The following is a 17486-nucleotide window of genomic DNA, read 5'->3' as shown; positions in this document are numbered from 1 at the left end:
CAGCAGGAAAGGAAAGTCCTTCTAAATATAGAGGCCCCGATCCTGGGGTCTGGCCAAACCTCCCGCCCCCGAGCACCCAACGAGGGTGGCGAAGGGGACTGCATGGCTGCTTCTCAGCATCTCAATTATTTTGGCTTAAAACAGCCACAGGGCTGCTGCCAATCCCTGTTAGCTGCCCGCTGCACCTGTAGATTATAATATGCCAGTGCCTGCCTATGTTGGGAACCGTCAGGAACCTGGTTCCTTGCACCGGATTTATAACCCTCTGTGCACCCCTCGAGGGGTTTTAACAGACCGGAGCATCCAGCCCATAGTCTGTGGGTCTCAAAAGAGACAAGAGAGTCTATGAGATACTGTATTTTATTGAGATATGGCATTATAACCATGATAATGCTACAGAAGCAAGGCAGCTATCTCAGGTCATCGATGGAAAAACTGCATTTAATTGTGTGCCTTCCTTTTTTTTCCTCCCATCCCCACAGTGTCCCGGCCTTCAGATAAATGGTAAGTGACTGCAATATGTGCTCTATGGGACTAGTGTTGGATAAGCTGGATGTAGGAAACACGGCTGATTTTGCTTTTTCTTCATCTTTTCTTTTTATCAGCCACAGAACTTTGCAAGAACATTTCCAGGTATTTGCAGAAATTAACTGGATCCCTTTTAAAGCGTACTTTGGGTGTTGCATGCATGCACAGAGCAAGTTCTGAGTCCATTTAATGGGAGATGAGAGGGGGCCATCTCCTGGAGTCATAGAAAAGCCCATGATCAAGCCATATCTTAAAGGTTTTTACTCTGTACTCACTTGATGCCTGTGATGTGGTGGTTGCACTACTGGGGAGCTACAGAGCAGAGATGATCTTCTCAGGGCCAGGCAGAATACAAGGTCATTGGTAGGGCTGGGTATCTGATCGCTCAAATAAAGTTTGATCAACTGACTGGTCTAACATTGGTCAAAAATTGTAACAAAAAATTGTCAATAGGTCCAAAGAATACATAGAAAAAGCACACGTTTTCTGTTAAAAGATGTATCAAAAACAATAAAAAATATATATTTCTGTGAATAAAACTATTTTAAAATGTAGGGGTTTTTTTAGGTTTGGGGTTTTTTTGGCAAAATTGGTATAACCTTTGGTCAAAAAAAATATGCAATCCATATGCGGCATTATAACCATGATAATGGTTATAATGATTATAATGCCAAAAATATGCGAACAGTAGACAATATAAGCAGTGGTGGCCTTAGGGTTGTTGGGGCCCTGGGCAAGAGAGACATTTGGGGCCCCTTAGAGGCTTAATTTTGATGACCTATAAGCAAGTCGGATATTTGTTGCAAAATTTTGGGGCCCCCAAAAGTGGGGGGCCCTGGGCGGTCTCCCAGTTTGCCCTCCCCAAAACTGCCACTGCAATATAAGGTCAATTGACCTCGTCATTGGTGAGGCACCCATCTGTAAAAACAGATTACGTGAGCACGTCCCAGCAGTGCCCAAGTTCAAGGTCCACCTTTGGGATGACCCCAAAATGAGACTGGAGGAAGTAAGCACTGATCCCATGAAAGTCCCTGGGCTATTTACAGCGGTAACGTAAGTGGAGGGGTAAGTTACCCCCTGGCTGTTAGTTGAGCAGAGCATGGATGTGAGTGGCAGCGTAGGGTAACTTTGACTGCCAATAAGTGTGTAAAATGAGCGTAACTCTCACACCCAGGGGCAGGGGTGTAGAGGCAGTGAGACAAGGTCAAGCCTTCTCCTGCCACTGTAATATATACTGCACTGCTCACACAGTTCAGCCCTGCCCTGGACAACAGATACAACCACAGACCTCAAGAGATGCTGCGCACACTTTGCATCCACTGCCCAGCTCTGCTAACTATGGGCTTTTTAGGAGTTTGCAGGGTGGGTTATTTAGCAGATGCATATCCTAACGGCCTTCATGCACTGCTTTTTTGGCTATTAACGTCAGGGGAGCTGGACTCTCTTCTGTGATGAAAAGCAACAGCTAATGAACTTGGTGCTAAAGACATGGCATTAGGGTTTGCCATGGGCCCGTACATCCATGTCGTTCTCTCTCTGTCTTCACAGTGAGGATGATGAAGGGTCCTCCAATTTCACTCGCTTGGTCTGCGATAATGTAAGTACGGCGGAGCAGCACCCGGCACGTCCTCTCTCTTCCGTTCAACCTTATTTTCCCTGCAACGCAGCCATCTCCCGTACCTCCCGTAGCCCTAGCAGGGGCGTTATCCCATTTGCAGAAATCACACGGGAATTATGAGAAGGAAACACAGGATTTGAGCGAGTTTCATTTCTCTTAGATGGGGGCTTGGTTTCTTTTCCAGCTACAAAACGTGTCGAGGTGGAACCGTTCCTCCCTCCACGGCGCCTTTGAGCTCCTGTTGAAGAGCAAGGAAGACCTTCAGCCCCAAGCTCTGAAGGTGTTTGTCAGTGAAGCAAACACCACAGAGCTGGAGGCAGCCTTGGACGGGTTTCTTGGCAAGGTAAAAGTGTATTTTCCTTCCCTGAAGACAGCCTCGAGGGATTTAAAGTCCATATTTCACTCCAGCTCTTTCAAGCAGCCTGTTACTTTCTTCTTCTGTCCATTGAGGTGTTTTATTGTCTCACATTAATTATTCTCCTCCGGGGACTTTGCTTTATAGTCTTACTCTCAGCTGGGATTGCAAAGCACCAAAATCTTGCTATATCAGCAGTAAAAAGGCAGCAGCCACCACTATCACAGGGTTCAGGTCCCTCCACTAAGCACGCAGGTTGCTCGCCAGGACTCCTGGGTTCCCCTCGGCCTTGCTCGTTGACCACGGGCAAAACACCATCTCTCTCTTTGCCCCATTTTCCTCACTTATTAAAAGGAGGCAATAGCCATCTCCAGTCTTGCAGTGTGAGGTTGCTTGTGAATGGACTAGAAAAATGCAATATTCATTTATGAATAGTTTCACGGATACGTTGGCCAACGTCAGTTCACCATAATGCAGTTTTGCAAACGCTTAGCTGAGTGCACAAAGCAATTAATCTTATGATAAAGGGCTTGAACATTTCTAACTGGGAACTGTCATGATTGAAGTAATGTTTGTAAAGCCCTTGGGGATCCCTGGATGGTTACACCCGGTCAAAAGGCACGTGTTTATGTTGCAGGTTAATGCCTCCCTCATCCCAGCAAAGCAGAAGGGCATTCTGCTGGAGGCTTTATGGGACGGGAAGCTGAGGAACGAAGAGCGTTTCAACGAGACAGAGTTTGTGGGGCCGTGGTTCCAGAAGAGGCTACGGCCCTTTTTATCTGCCATTTCTGCCGACATCCTCCAGTGCCTTCACAACGAGACCATGAGATGTGCACAGTATCAGGCAATGTACGTGTCAGGGTTTCACCTAGTGGAAGCATTAACATCACTAATCTTTCCTCTCGGGGAGCGCAGGGTGGAGTATGCAGGAGACCGGGGCTGGATGCACGTGGTATTGCAAGGGCCTGACCTCACAAGTGTGCTCCACTGCCAATAATTGCAGAGGGAAACGGAGGGAAGTAGCTTGAGGCGGTGGCAGGTCTGTGTGACATCTTCTACCTGGGCGATAGGTGCATTGGATGAACGGGCTGCTACATACAATCATGGGTCACTATACACACGTGACTGGTGTCTTGGCATTCATAACGTCAGCTTCTCTGATGAGAGGATGGGAAAGACAAATGGGGGATTCATGAATGCAATAACGAGAGAGTGAGTGAGCTAGGGAAAGATGGAGTGAGAGACACGGCGGAGGTGTGAGGGCATGGTACTCAAGAGCAGGACCTATCCGCCAACATTCATGGTCAGGTGAGTGCATTTGGTAACCTCTTCTCTAAAGGGAATCAGACAGATTGCCTGTGATAGCCTATCTGCTTGCTCTCTCTCATGCTCGTGTCTTGTTGCCTTTTAAGAGTTAAAGCCCTGGACCTAGAATTTAAGGAGATGAGCCACACTACCCAAGAGACCGTCTATAGAAGTTTCCAGCTCTCTTTCCTGAAAGGGTTAAAAGCTGAAGGTAAGAGGCAAACCTAGCACCCCTTTGGCTCCTACCAGATCCGAACGGCAACTTTGCTCCAATACGTGAAAATCTTTGCAGACAACTCACGCGCAAAGGTACTTGCGAGTGCATCGGCCACCCAGAAACCGCTGCACTTACACAACGATCCAGACCTCCGAGACCCCTGCTGACATTTTACTGAGGGGTTGGGGTGGTACTTTGCCATCTCTTTCTTGTAGCTCATGGCCTGTTAAATCTTATGAGGCAAGGCTGTCTTGTGGGGTCTTATTTAACCACCCATATAATTGGGAGAGCTGTTGGACAAGCTTTCAGGCATCGCGGCAAGCAGGCGGAGGCCGAGCTAGATATCACAGAAAAGACTCCCTGCAGATGCTGTGCATCTTTGCAGTGCCTAGTGGTGTCTTATTTGTCCGGCCTTCATTGGAGATGCCCCCATTGCTGCTCCTTGTTCCTTGCAGGGTCTGCGTGTGTCGATGGCCTCACCAACACCTCTGCCTGGCTCTCTGTCAACTTGAGGAGGTTCAGCCGATATGCCGTGTACACAGACCTGCTCTCTCTGAACGCTGCGTTCAGTGGGGTACGTAGCACCTACAGCCACTTCCACACCTACAGCAGTGCAGGGTCATAGTTCGGGGGTGGGACCCTGTTCTGAATGAGCTCCAGTCCAGCAAGCTAATAATCCAGCTCAGAGACCATGGGGCACACTCAGATCTCAGTTACGCTGGAACAATTTTGAATTTACAAGATCAGTCCGGCCTTGGACTCCAGTCCAGGGAGCCATGCGCACTAAGCAGGCTGTCCCAGAGCACAGCTGGTTGGGAATTTTCCAATGAGACAAGTTTTATGGCTGGTTGGTTCATGCCTGGTTCATGGTTTTATGCCTGGTTGGCTCATTTTCCAGTGAAACAAGTTTTATGGCTGGTAGGTTCATGCCTGGTTCATGGTTTTATGCCTGGTTGGCTCATTTTCCAGTGAAACAAGTTTTATGGCTGGTTGGGTCATGCCTGGTTCATGGTTTTATGCCTGGTTGGCTCATTTTCCAATGAAACAAGTTTTATGGCTGGTTGGGTCATGCCTGGTTCATGGTTTTAAGGCTGGTTGGGAATTTTCCAATGAAACAAGCTTTATGGCTGGTTGGGTCATGCCTGGTTCATGGTTTTAAGGCTGGTTGGCTTATTTTCCAATGAAACAAGTTTTATGGCTGTTCTAAATGAGCTACTAGCATCAGGCTGGGACGGGTTGTAGTGGTTTCAAAGTCTGCTGTCATCATCAGCCTCAGCTGGCCTCTTGGCTGGTGGTTTCAGGCTTGCTTGGCTGCCGTGGAGAATGAGATGCACTGGAAGGGGTCTTCTGACCAAGAGCTGGAGCATATCAAAATTAAGGACCCAGTGGACAGGGCAGGAGGGTGAACTGCTGTATACGCTGTTGAGCTCTTTGTGGTCTCAAGTCATCGGTCTTGTGATCCGGAGTCCCTCCGATGGAAATCAATCCAATCCCAACCCTCTCCAACCTGGGCTGTTTTCCAAAAAGTGAAGCCACCCATGCTCTTCCTTGGATCATCCACCCTGACGATCTTCAAAAAATGTCTTGACGCCCATCTTGCTGGGCTCAAGTTTTACTTTCCTGCCCAAGTGCAGGGGGGCTGGACCCGATGATCCGTAAGGTCCCTTCCAGCCCCTAACTCCTATGAAACCATGGATCATGAGGATAGCTGCCTCTGGTTTCCCTGCTCTCCAAAGCAGATGTTTCATTCCTAACTTCCTTTTGCTCTTTCTCTTTCTTAGTTTGATGTGCTCCACAGCTTGACCGTGAAGCAACTGGCACAGCTAACAGTCGCCAATGGGACCGTGGAGGCAACCGAAGATCTCCAGAGACTCCTGGCTTTTGTCACCGGCTCAACCGTTGCCGAATATATTGATGAATTGAACAGACAAGTCAACCTGGTGAGAGCCATCCCCATACTCCTTCCAGCGTCCCGGGCTATGCTCTGCTCTGGCGCCATTTGAGGACCTACTGCTGACGTCAGTTGAAATTTGGGGGCAAAACCTGTTGCAGGATTCATGGCTCTGAGATGATCAGTGCTCTCCTTAAACAGGCCTGGAGGTGCTGCACAGTACCTGCTCCTTATGTCCATCCTTGGTAACAACTTCCCTCCCTCTCCAGAAGGTACATGCAGGCGTAGGAAGGGGAAATGAAGGCTGGGTTTGGATAGTGGAGCTGGGAGAGTTTGGGAGAGCTTTTATTTTTCAAAGCAGGGGTGAGGGCACGAAGATAGAAAAAAAAACAAGAGAAAAAAAAACAACTGGTGCAGGTTTGCTGTGCAAAGGCCCCACTCCATATGAAGCAGGCAGCTGCCGTGCTTGGGATCATTTTCCATACCCTTGCCCTTCTCCTTTCATTTCTTCCAGGCCAACAGCAGCCTGGAGACAGAGACCAAAGCCGTGCTGTTGCAACACATCCTCGTGGCAGCGAGGCCGATACTGCGGGCAGCAAACGACACAGAGTTCATTCACTGGATGAATCCTCGCCTCGCCGGCTTGATTGCAGGGCTGAACCGAACCCACGTCCCCCTGCTTTTCGAGGGTCTGCAAGCTAGGGCCTGCACTGCCATCAAGGCTGTGTAAGGGCTGTTGTCTTCCCTGTTCTTCCTAGGGCTGCTTTACAAGAGTGCTGTCATGAATTGCAGCTGGAATTTCCCTTCTTTTTTCAGTGAAAAAAAATCTAACTCTGAGATGGGTCCACTAAGACCCACACCATTTCCAGGGACAGCCGTGGTCGAGTCCCTGGAGTCCAGGCACCGCCTGACCCTGTTCTCCTCTATAAGCCAGGCTCCATGCTTGAGCTACTCTTCTCATGATGCTCTCTGGTCCCCTCCCCTGGGTGAGCCACCAGCCTGCATCAAGGGAGACCCAGACACTTTTCCTGAAACACGTTGCTTCCCCTCAAAAGCCCCATTTCCCATTGTAAAACAACATGGACAGAAACATCTCAACCAGGGGGTCCCAGACACCGGTATTATCCAATGGTGCCTTCCCTAAAAGGGTTACAAAGCATTTCACATGGACAGGGAAGTATGGTGATCCCTGTTTTGCAGATGAGGGACAGATGCAGAGAGAGGAAGCTATATGGCCTAAGTGATGCAGATGCCCTGACTCTTATTCCTATGATGGGATCAGTGCATCCTGCAGCTTCCACTGTTCATTGCATGATTATTATTGCTTATGGTGATGACCCAAAGCTGCTACATGCTGCACAATGAGGTCAATTCAAAGACTCCCAGCTATGGGGAAAGCTCGAGAAGGACACCAAGTTAATAAATCGCCCCCGTACGTGCTCACTTCTTAGTGATAAAACTGTCTCTGGAAAGCCCAAAATATTACAGAGATGTCTGTGCTACCTGCAAGGAGCTGAAATCCCAGGAGAGAGCTGCTCTGTGAGCTAAATGATGTGTCTGTGCTTGTGTCACAGGGTGACTGTGCTTAATAACTCCATCGCCGACTTCAGCAACCCCACGCAACACAACATTTACCAGGAGATACGGGACCGGACAGCAAGTAAGATGCGCTGATCACAGCCGAGTTTGGCCGCCTGCTTCTGCTGCTTTTGCAAAACACTGACCTTTCCTAATACCTGCGTGTGCATGTGCAGAGATGTGTGCGATACGGTGTACAACTGCTGTTGTCCTTTGGCTCATCCCCACCCCCCGAGAGTCCCACTCCCGTGCATTTATACTTTAAATTGACTGCCTTTTCTCTCTGGTTGTTTCAGACTCTTCACTACAGTGCTACACCACAGACACCAGCTTTGCTGTGTATTTGAGAGAGACATTTCAGGGCTTTGGCGCTTTCCTGAATCTGAGAGATCTCAGATCCATCATTCCAGTGTCTGGCATCCAAAAGGTACAACGCATGCATGGTCTTGCGGCAGCCAGCCCACGCGTCCGTACAGCCCACATGAGCAATACTTGAGACCCCTCTGCATAGTCAGTGTCTGGGCTTCGGAGGTATTTCTGTGTCCCTCCGATCTATCCTGTGTGCTTATAGGGCTCATCGCAGTGGTGTCTGTAAGACAGTTTCTCCCCAAACACACCTCTCCTCTTTTTACTGTCAGATGTTTCTGATGCTCTTTCCACAGCCTGCTGTCCCAAAGAGGTTTGTTCTGAAAAATCTGACTTGTAATGAGAAACCTTTACGCACACATGTAGTTCCCATGGGCATTATTGAGGCTTTCCCACCGTGACTAAGGCTTTGCAGAGCTGGGCCCCACAACAATAGCTCTGAATCCAGTTCTTAGTCAACAGGCCCATTGGCAACGTCTAGGGGGTGCACACAGGTGCACGTGCACCCTGAGATCAGCCGTGCACCCCCTGGAACCACCAGTCACGAACCCCCCGCTCCCCATCAGCGATCTGGTGCCCCCCCAGACTTGGGAGGCACCAGTCACCCATGGACAGGTCTAATCTCTGTTGCAAAACCCACCACTAAAGTGAACATGAATTGGCTCCGGTGTTGATGGTCTTGACAGAGCTGCTGAGAGCTGCCTGGCTACTGAGTATGAGCTTATTTCATTACTGGAAGTGGCAACTCCAGCTCAGATTTGGGAATACATCAGCAGAGGGCAAACGAGGGAAGTTTGCAATGCTGAAGACCTGCCCTTTGCCCATTTTGAAGCTGAACAGCTCTGCAGCTTGTTAATCACAGGAAATTCAGGTTGAAGGGACCTCAAGAGGTTGCATCCAGTCCAACCCCCTGCTCTAAGCAGGACCAGCCCCGGCTACATCATCCCAGCCAAGGCTTTGTCTAGCCAGGTCTTAAACACCTCCAAGGATGGAGAGAGATTGCACCGCCTCTCTAGGTAATCCCTTCCAGTGCTTCACCATCCTCCTAGTGAGAAAGTTAAACCCACAAGAGCTGCTATTTCCAGCTGGGAAGCTCAGAGCCACACACCCAGGCTTGAATGCACAACTTTCTGGGCTCTGGCTCACCCCGCGAGTCCCTTGGCCACAGAGCCCTTTTCTTAAAGGTGGCACTATATTTGCCCTTTTCCAATCATCTGGGACCTCCCTGATGGTCACGAGTGTTCACAGATTGTGGCCGGCGTCTCTGCAATCATCTCAGCTCCTCTCGCATTCATAATCACACGAATGGCTCCTATCACGTTCCTGGGGATACAGTTGTCGGCCTTCCCCGCCCTCATCTTGACGTCTTCATTTCAGATTGCAAACACGATGGCTCCCGCCGCGTTGGCCGACCTGTTCTCCAGCCCTGCGTTCCTCAACGACAACGCCTTCCTGACCACTCTCGTGAAGACCTATGAAAGGAAAGGGGACTTTATTGACCAGCTGAACAAGAAGAGCATGGTGGTAGGTCAAGCATTTGCTTCTTACTGTCCAACAAGCCAAGCAAATCTCCACGTTGGATTGGACTTTAGAGAAACACCCCGCTTGTCACGTGAACTAGCACATCCCAAGCAAGAGGATTCAGAAAGTCCCGTGGATTTCATAGATGTCATAGACATTTGGGCTGGAAGGACCTCGAAAGATCATCGAGTCCAGCCCCCCGCCCCAGGGGCAGGAAGTCAGCTGGGGTCATAGGATCCCAGCAAGAACATTTGCCCTAAGAGCATTAGGCACCAAAATGAAGGAAAAGTTTTGTCTTTAGGATCTTGTAGGACTTTTCCCACAACATTTAATTGGGCTTGAAAAGGTTAGAAGGACAAAAAGAAAAAGGGAGAAAAAAATATATGCATAATTGAAAAGGACCACGGGACTGCCTCTAAGTTCAGGACTAAACTCTGCCTCTATGACTGCTGTGCTGAAGCAATAGTTGATCCCAATATACCTTTTTTTTCTTTTTCCTCCAACCAGCATAACTGTGAATCTGGGAGAGGGTTAGTTGCTATAGTTGAATGCCAATATGAGAATCTAGCTGGATGGTGAAGTCCACCAAGAGAAGGACAGGACCTATATTATTAGTTCTCCCACCCCACTGCCAGCACAGCACAGACTCTCCAGAAAAGGGATGGTGTTGATATCAGCCCTTGGGTCTGCATGGCAGAGAGTAAAGCTCCTCCTCGTGCTTCATGGGTGTGAGGCTGTCACCTGCAAAGTACTGTGTCCCTTTGCTTCTCTTCTAGGAGACCCTCCCCAGTGACACCGGAGCAGCCATTCTGGCAGGCGTGTGGCCTGCGGTGGTAAGGAGTGACCATGAGACGGAGGTGGATGCCTGGCTCGGCACACGCCTGCCGCCGTACTTCAGCTTTGTCCAAAGTCCCCTGCTGAGCTCCAGCGTCACCTTGCAAGCCACGTGCACGGCCTTCCGCAAGATGTAAGTGCGGCAAAGTGGGGCACAGGGAGGATTTCCCATCCTTATGCGAACGGTCACGATGAAAACTGGTTTCAACTGGGAATGGGAACGAATGGCTTAGGAGTCCCCATCCAATGGTCCTGTAATAGTAGGCAAAGCCCCTAGCTTTCCCTTTCTGTCTGAGGAGACTGCCCCATTGCTCAGCAGCAAACCTATTTCAGACTAATCCTTGCAACCCCGCTGTTTCTCTTCCAATTTGCAGCGTGGACAAACTGAGTCATAACAGCACTGCTTTGAAAGTCAGCGAGCGAGATGTGTATCATGCCATCCAGGCCTATCTCACCGGTAAGTCTCAGCGTGCAGCGGTGCCGATAGAGAACAGCTTCTGTCCATTTGGGACATCAGAGTGGCCAACAGCGCGACGTGAGTTGAGATGCTAGCATGTGAATCCATATCTGCGCCTGGTGTGGGCTGAAGGGCAGAGATCAGATTCGTGGGGTGAATCAGAGCTGGTTTGGGTGGAGTCTGCAATGCTGAAATCACTCTAGAGTCTTATAAGAGATTTTAATCTCTAATAGCAAGACTCTTAAGGCATTGCAGGGAGCTGTGGATATTCATCTCTAACTGTTATACCCAATTGCTCGTCTACAATAATTTTCTGTCCTTCATTACGTAGCGATTCCTGCCAGGCCCAGGTGCTACAACGCCAGCAACCCCAAGACAGCAAACTGGTTTGCTGCTTACCTTGGGCATTACATCCGTTACAGCAGCGCAGAAGATGTGCGATCATTCACAAATAATGACAACACCGTGGTGAGTATCCGGTGGTCTTGCACAGTCCCTTGTCAGGAGTGAATGGGGCTCAGAGCAGCTGCTGAAGGAGCCTCTATTGCTCATGGGCTCTTGTGAGTCCCAGTGCAATCAAACTCACGTGTGTACCTGGCGGTACATCTGTATCTGCTTGAATTCACCCATGGATTCACTTTCTTGCAGAGAAAGACCAAGCTATTTGCTGCCAACAATCCACCAGGCTTTATTTCCCACTCTGGGCAGACAGACCCCCCTGCCCCTGAATACCTGATTTGTATTAAACAGTACTAGATTTACCACTGCAAGGCACACTCAATGCAATTTCTAGCCTACTCTTAGAGTCCCTGAGCTCGACAGTGCTTAGCAAAGTCAGCAGAAGCAATATCTCTAGAAATCCTGCAGTGGACATCGCATACTTCTCTTTTTCCAGCTCCAGGATCTTGCCATAAACAGAGACAATCTGAGACTCATCAACCACACGCAAATCCCAAGGGACACGGCGGAGCTGTACGCTACCTCGCTGTTTGCCAAGAACGCAAACTTCAGTCTCATCGAGTAAGAAGGAAATATGTATTTAAACTCTCAGACTATGGAAATCATGCAGGCGATTGATTTGAGGTTTTGTTTGCTTTCGTGTACTTCATCCGCTACTAAGAAGAGCACCTTTTGTTCATCTATCCATCTAAATATATATATCGCACGTTATCTGTCTATCTATCTATCACATGTTATCTATCCATCTAAATATATATATTGCACATTATCTATCTAGCTATCTATCTAGCTATCTATCTAGCTATCTATCTAGCTATCTATCTAGCTATCTATCTATCTATCTATCACATGTTATCTATCCATCTAAATATATATATTGCACATTATCTATCTATCTATCTATCTAGCTATCTATCTATCTATCTATCACATGTTGTCTAGCCATTTAAATATATATATCGCACATTATCTATCTAGCTATCTATCTATCTATCTAAATATATATATCACATGTTGTCTATCCATTTAAATATATATATATCGCACATTATCTATCTATCTAAGTATATATATATCACACGTTATCTATCACACATTACCAATCTAGCTGTCTAAATATAGATATCACATGTTATCTATCTACCCATCTAAATATATCACACATTATCTATATATCTCTATAGATAGATAGATAGATAGATAGCTGGATAGATATACACTTCTATATATCTCATAAGTAGAAATACATATCTCTAATATAGCCAAATAGATCTATGTGTACTTACTTACCTCTCTCGAATATCCTATCCACATATCTCATGTATTAGAGGTGAGTGGTTAGTGATAATTATACTTCATAAAAAACAAACAAGACAGTTAAATATTTCAGACAGCATTCAAGAAAACAAAGGATAAGTTTAAACCAAAACATTGCTTTTTTCTGCTATTCCCCAACCCATTTTCTCTCTTACTCGGGTTTGACACTGAAACAGAGGAGAGGGGGAAAAATAGAGCTAGAAGGTTTAAAAAAAAATGGATTAAGTGAAAAAGGCAAATATGTAAACTCTTGAGATGGTCCGCTTGGAGTTTTTGTTGAGAAATAGGAGAATTTTAGAAAATGGGGAAAAGCAGATAGAGTCGCACAGTTGCACACGTGCCTGGCTAACACACCTTGCACTGGGTTTGCTCCCAGCCTGCCCGGCCTGCTGCTCTGCTTTGCAAGACATTCGACTGCCATCCAGTGGCTCAGCTCCGCTGACGCACTCAGTGTCATTGCCAGGATAAACCTCCACTGCGGTCCCTCAAACACCTCCGCGCCCGCAGAGCCCACCCTATCCGACCACCAGGTAAGTGCTCAGCGCCCCGTGTGATGCCCCTGCCAAGGAACGGTACTGGGCCATTCGCAGACTACAGAGGATCATCCCCGTTTGGTGTCACTGGGAGAGGGAAGCCAGATCCTGGGCTGCAGGGAAGATTTGGATTCAGGAAGTTTGGGATTTTTTGCCTGTCATTTCTGGAGTTTTGGGTCATAGCAGGATAAAGCAGAACTCGGTAACGTCTTTCTCCCCAAGCTTTTTTTGGTCAAAACTGCAGACTCAGTGATACAAGGATATGTTCTGGGGTTGGGGCACGTGACTTATGGTTGGGGGGCTGAGGGACAGGACTGGTGAGGAGAGGCTGAGGGAACTGGGCTGATTTAGTCTGCAGAAGAGAAGACCAAGGGGGATTGAATAGCAGCCTTCAACTCCCTGCAGGATGGAGGATGGAGCTGGACTGGTCTCAGTGGGGACAGATGGCAGGACAAGGAGCAATGGGCTCCAGTTGCAGCAAGGGAGGGTTAGGTTGGATCTTAGGAAAAACCTTCTCACTAGGAGGGCAGTGAAGCACTGAACAGGCTACCCAGAGAGGTGGTGGACTCTCCATCCTTGGAGGTTTTGAAGACCCAGGTAGACAAAGCCCTGTCTGGGATGATGTAGTTAGGGCTGGTCCTGCTTGGAGCAGGGGGCTGGACTGGATGTGACCTCCTGCAGTGCCTGCAAACCCGAATTTTCTGTGACTCTATGCATCTATATTTTAGTTCATTTAGATTTCACCAATTGGTCACTTGGAAAAGGAACCTAAAAGATTTCCACATGTTTCATTCCTGCATCTTCCAGATGAATCCTTGGATTGTTTCAGCTTGAAATGCCATTTTGTTTGGAAATTTCCTTTGACTTCATTAAAAAAAGAACACTCAAAAGTGGCCAGAACAACTTTTCCCCGTTGTGCAAATACACCCATTCATACATAAGTAGTAAATAAAAAGAAAAACAGTGAAGGAAGTGCAATACGACTGAGCAAAGCTCTGTCCCAGCAGCATGTACTGTGTAGACTTTGGTGGACTTAGCAGCTCATTCATGATTCATCGATTATTATTCATTATCCTCCTCTCCCTTCCCATCTAGCTTGCAACCATGCTGGTTGCACAGGTTACTTCCTTCAATGCCAACACCTTGATTGCACTGGGACAGCAAGCCTTGGGCTTGACCCTTGGGCAGATTTCGAAGCTGAGAGCAGAGGACGTAGCAGAGCCTGTGACTTTGCAGGCACTTGGTCAAGTCCACGGCTGGAACCGGGGACAGGCCCAAGGGCTGGCGAACAAAGTGATCAGCAGTAACTTCACGGTAGGAGTTTGTCATCCTAAGAACACAAGAGCATTTGCTTGAAAAAACCTTCTTGCGATGATGCTGTGGTTGGGGGTCAATGGATTTTAATTGCACATTAGTCGCAAATTGTGTTAGTGCACCGTAAAGTTCAGGTCTCAGAAGAGGGTCATAAGATCAGGGCTGTAATCATGTCTGTTTTCCACTTCTTCTTCCAATTGCAGTTGGACACGGCAGAGGCATTTCACAAACTTGGAACATTGCTGCCGGGCCTCCCCAATCGTGTCTTCAGGAACATCTCCGCAGACATTGCCAAGGAGATGGCTAAAAATGAAGGCTTCCTGAGCGCCATCAAAAAGGCCCCTCGCTACCTGAAGAGAGCTTTTGTGGACAGGGTGAGCAAAGCGGTCGGGAGAAAACCTTCCTTCTTCATACCAAGCACCTCCGCTCTTCAACAGACCAAATGCAAATTTCCCAGCCGAATGGTTCATCTGCCGGGCAGGGGGTTGCAAAACTTGGGAAGTCCATGAAAAAAATTGAGGACCTCTTTGCCTTGACTGCTTCATTAGCAGTATCTAGTATGCTGTTATTGCCTTGATTTATTCCCCCAAAACCTCCAAGGCATTGATTGGGCAAGGCCGCAGGGGAGGCTAGTGACATGTCTTGTGATGCACCTTCATCCCACTCTTGTAGATCATCTCCAGGTCCTCCTCTCTGAATGACATTTTACATGATGTGCCTGATGCTCTGGTGGACCAAGTCCCCATCTCGTTGCTGGTGCTGCAAGATGGGCACCTAGATCTTCACCAAATCCAGCAGAAGCAGTGGTCCGCAGAGCAGGTAACGTGAATATTGTGTCTTTTGGACCGCGTTCCTAGGAGCAAATCTGAGTCTAGCACATGTGGTCTTGGCTGGTGCTGGCTAAATCAATGAGGTTGGGCTTGAATCCAAGTTCTGGACTCAACTGTGGCAAGGATCTGTTCTGTTTAATACTCCATGTAAGTCAGCCCTCAGGGGTCATTTGGGAAGTAGGACACAGGGCTGGGAGGTCTCCTACGTCTCTTCTCTCCTGTATATTCTTGCCCTTTCCGTGGACCTGAGTGCACGCGGCTCTCGTTCGCAGGCGGCGGTGTTTTTTGAGCGTGTGCTGTCTGCCACGGGGAATCACACGGAGTGAGTACCACCTCTCTTGTACCTCCTGTTTCAGAAGGGGAGAGAAAATCATCTGATGGGGATCTGTTTCTAACCCCTGCTAAGGACTGGTGTGACCGGCCGCTCAGATCAGAAGAGGGGCCGGATATTTCAAACCGAAATTCCTTGATAAATCTTGGCCCCGGTGACCTCTGGGTAGCAATTGGTTGTTGCAGGAGAAAGTAAAGAAAAGCCAAACACAAGGCCTGCAAATGCTTTCCATTAACCAAGCGCTATGGATGAGGCTTTGCTTGCTTCCCTTGAGGCCAATGCAGAGGTCGAAGCTCTACCCGCTTTCAGGAGGGAAGGCAGCTCTTGGCCTGGGGTATGCTTGCATAATCCCTCCTGATTGTGACATTTTAGGGTCTTCCAGCCTTGTAGCCCCCCTCCGGGATCGAGGGGATGGAGGCAGCGTAGACTTTCCTCTGCCTGGTCATGGGATCAAAAGTGTTTCAAATGCACTCGGTCCTTAACCTATAACTTCCCCTTCCCTGCATTTAGCCTCTCAGCCTCGGTCCTGCATGGTTTCCAGTGCAGGCCAGCCAGCAAACTCTCAGCCGCCCGGGTCTTCTCGATGGCTGAACAGATGGCGAAGAAGAACGTGGTCCTGACCCACCACCAGGTAGGGCGAGACATGTCATAGCTCTGGCTGCTGATGGGGAAAAAAATGTCTTTGATGCATATGCAATCCTTGACGAATTACTGATGGGTTTTTGAAGCATGGGCAGCAGGCACACAGCTCTCATAGTGCGCCTGGTTGCAACGGGGCAGTATCCCATTCCCAAGAGATGGGGTTTTCAACCCCAGTTGGAACAAACCCCGTAGCTGGTCCTCCGAGGACAGCCTCCAACCCTGTCCCTTTGCCGACTCTGATGGGGGTTAGACTAGATGACCTGGGGGTTGGACTAGAGACCTGCTGAGGTCCCTTCCAACCCTAATTTTCTATGATTTTTGTCATGTCAGCCAACAAGCCAGGGCCCCACTGAACCCCCTGGCAGCATCAGCATTTCACCTCCTTTCCTGAGGGGTGCATTTGTTGAGCAGGCCCACACACACTTCAATGGCAAGACAGGGCAGCAGAGCACCCTCTTTACCCAGTCCGAGTTAAACTGGGTTCTGCCCAGTAACACCAGGGTAGAAATAAGGTGGAAAAAGGCAGAGCGTTGAATGCCAAATCTGAGCGATGTGTGTGTCTGTGGGGCTGCAGGATGTATGAATCACCTAGGAAAAAAATCCCCAATATTTATTCAGCTAGACTCTGAAAAGGGAATTTAGTTTTTTTTCTGGATCTGATGGCCAAGCAATGGTCTCATTTATCCAGCGAAATATCACACGGGGTAATATTGACCTCACACCACATGTATTTTTTCCATCAGCTGTCTTGCCTAGCCAAAATACTGGCTGCGCACAACCTGACGGCCAACTTCACCCACTACCCACGAGACCTGCTGCTTTTCTTTAAGTGAGTATCTCAAGCGAGTGCATTTGCTTTGGGGCTTAATCACGTTAGCAAGCTTCTTAAGACTCAATTCAGTAGTATTTGCTCATGAAAAGAGCTCTTATTGATGTCCAGTGACACCCAACAGTGAGCAGGGCTTGGTTTTTACAGCACAGGCCGCTTGTTGTAGAGCTTGGTTAGTTTTAGAGGCTAATTTTCCTTAATGAGCCCGGTGGAAAATGAGACAGGGCAAAGGCAACAAGAGTTGAAATCTGCACGTCAAAAGGTCTGCAGAAAGCATCAGAGTTGGTCAGCTGGGCTAGGATATCGTGGGATGGGCAGAATTAGTGCAACCTGCCACAGTAGATGAGAAAAGCAGGTAGTACAGTCCAACCAAGCACTGGGACAATATGTAGGAATGTTGTAATTAAATCAATTCATTAATAGCAATTTGCAAGGTGCAGGGTGCCAAACATGATTGATCACACGCAGGCAGTGATCCAGGCTTGACGTAAGCATTTCTAACGTATAGAAAGAGTCAAATAGAAATGCACTTAGGATTTGCATCGAGAGCCACTTCCGTGT

General features: G+C 48.3%; 2 protein-coding genes across 2 annotated transcripts in view; both read left to right on the top strand.

The window, feature by feature from the left end:
* Positions 1-14180, top strand: part of LOC102382878 — a 19096-nt gene extending 4916 nt beyond the window's left edge. Inside the window, exons 4-22 of the mRNA XM_025204648.1 lie at positions 483-504; positions 606-633; positions 2077-2125; positions 2331-2489; positions 3139-3350; positions 3914-4017; positions 4479-4597; positions 5805-5963; positions 6429-6640; positions 7489-7574; positions 7789-7919; positions 9236-9382; positions 10156-10346; positions 10588-10670; positions 11002-11138; positions 11566-11690; positions 12823-12976; positions 14075-14139; positions 14177-14180. Coding sequence (XP_025060433.1) covers positions 483-504; positions 606-633; positions 2077-2125; positions 2331-2489; positions 3139-3350; positions 3914-4017; positions 4479-4597; positions 5805-5963; positions 6429-6640; positions 7489-7574; positions 7789-7919; positions 9236-9382; positions 10156-10346; positions 10588-10670; positions 11002-11138; positions 11566-11690; positions 12823-12976; positions 14075-14139; positions 14177-14180 — 2187 coding nt within the window. The remainder of the gene's footprint in view (positions 1-482; positions 505-605; positions 634-2076; positions 2126-2330; positions 2490-3138; positions 3351-3913; positions 4018-4478; positions 4598-5804; positions 5964-6428; positions 6641-7488; positions 7575-7788; positions 7920-9235; positions 9383-10155; positions 10347-10587; positions 10671-11001; positions 11139-11565; positions 11691-12822; positions 12977-14074; positions 14140-14176) is intronic.
* Positions 14181-14592: 412 nt separating this feature from the next.
* Positions 14593-17486, top strand: part of LOC102368358 (mesothelin-like protein) — an 11447-nt gene continuing 8553 nt past the window's right edge. The window contains exons 1-5 of the mRNA XM_006024045.1: positions 14593-14667; positions 14966-15112; positions 15396-15445; positions 15965-16085; positions 16840-16925. Of these exons, the coding sequence (XP_006024107.1) occupies positions 14593-14667; positions 14966-15112; positions 15396-15445; positions 15965-16085; positions 16840-16925 (479 nt within the window). The remainder of the gene's footprint in view (positions 14668-14965; positions 15113-15395; positions 15446-15964; positions 16086-16839; positions 16926-17486) is intronic.

This window comes from Alligator sinensis, unplaced genomic scaffold (genome assembly GCF_000455745.1).
Source record: "Alligator sinensis unplaced genomic scaffold, ASM45574v1 scaffold1283_1, whole genome shotgun sequence".
In the NCBI taxonomy this organism is placed as follows: Eukaryota; Metazoa; Chordata; order Crocodylia; family Alligatoridae; genus Alligator; species Alligator sinensis.
Note: the sequence above shows the minus strand (reverse complement) of the source record. Positions and strands in the feature narration are given on the sequence as shown.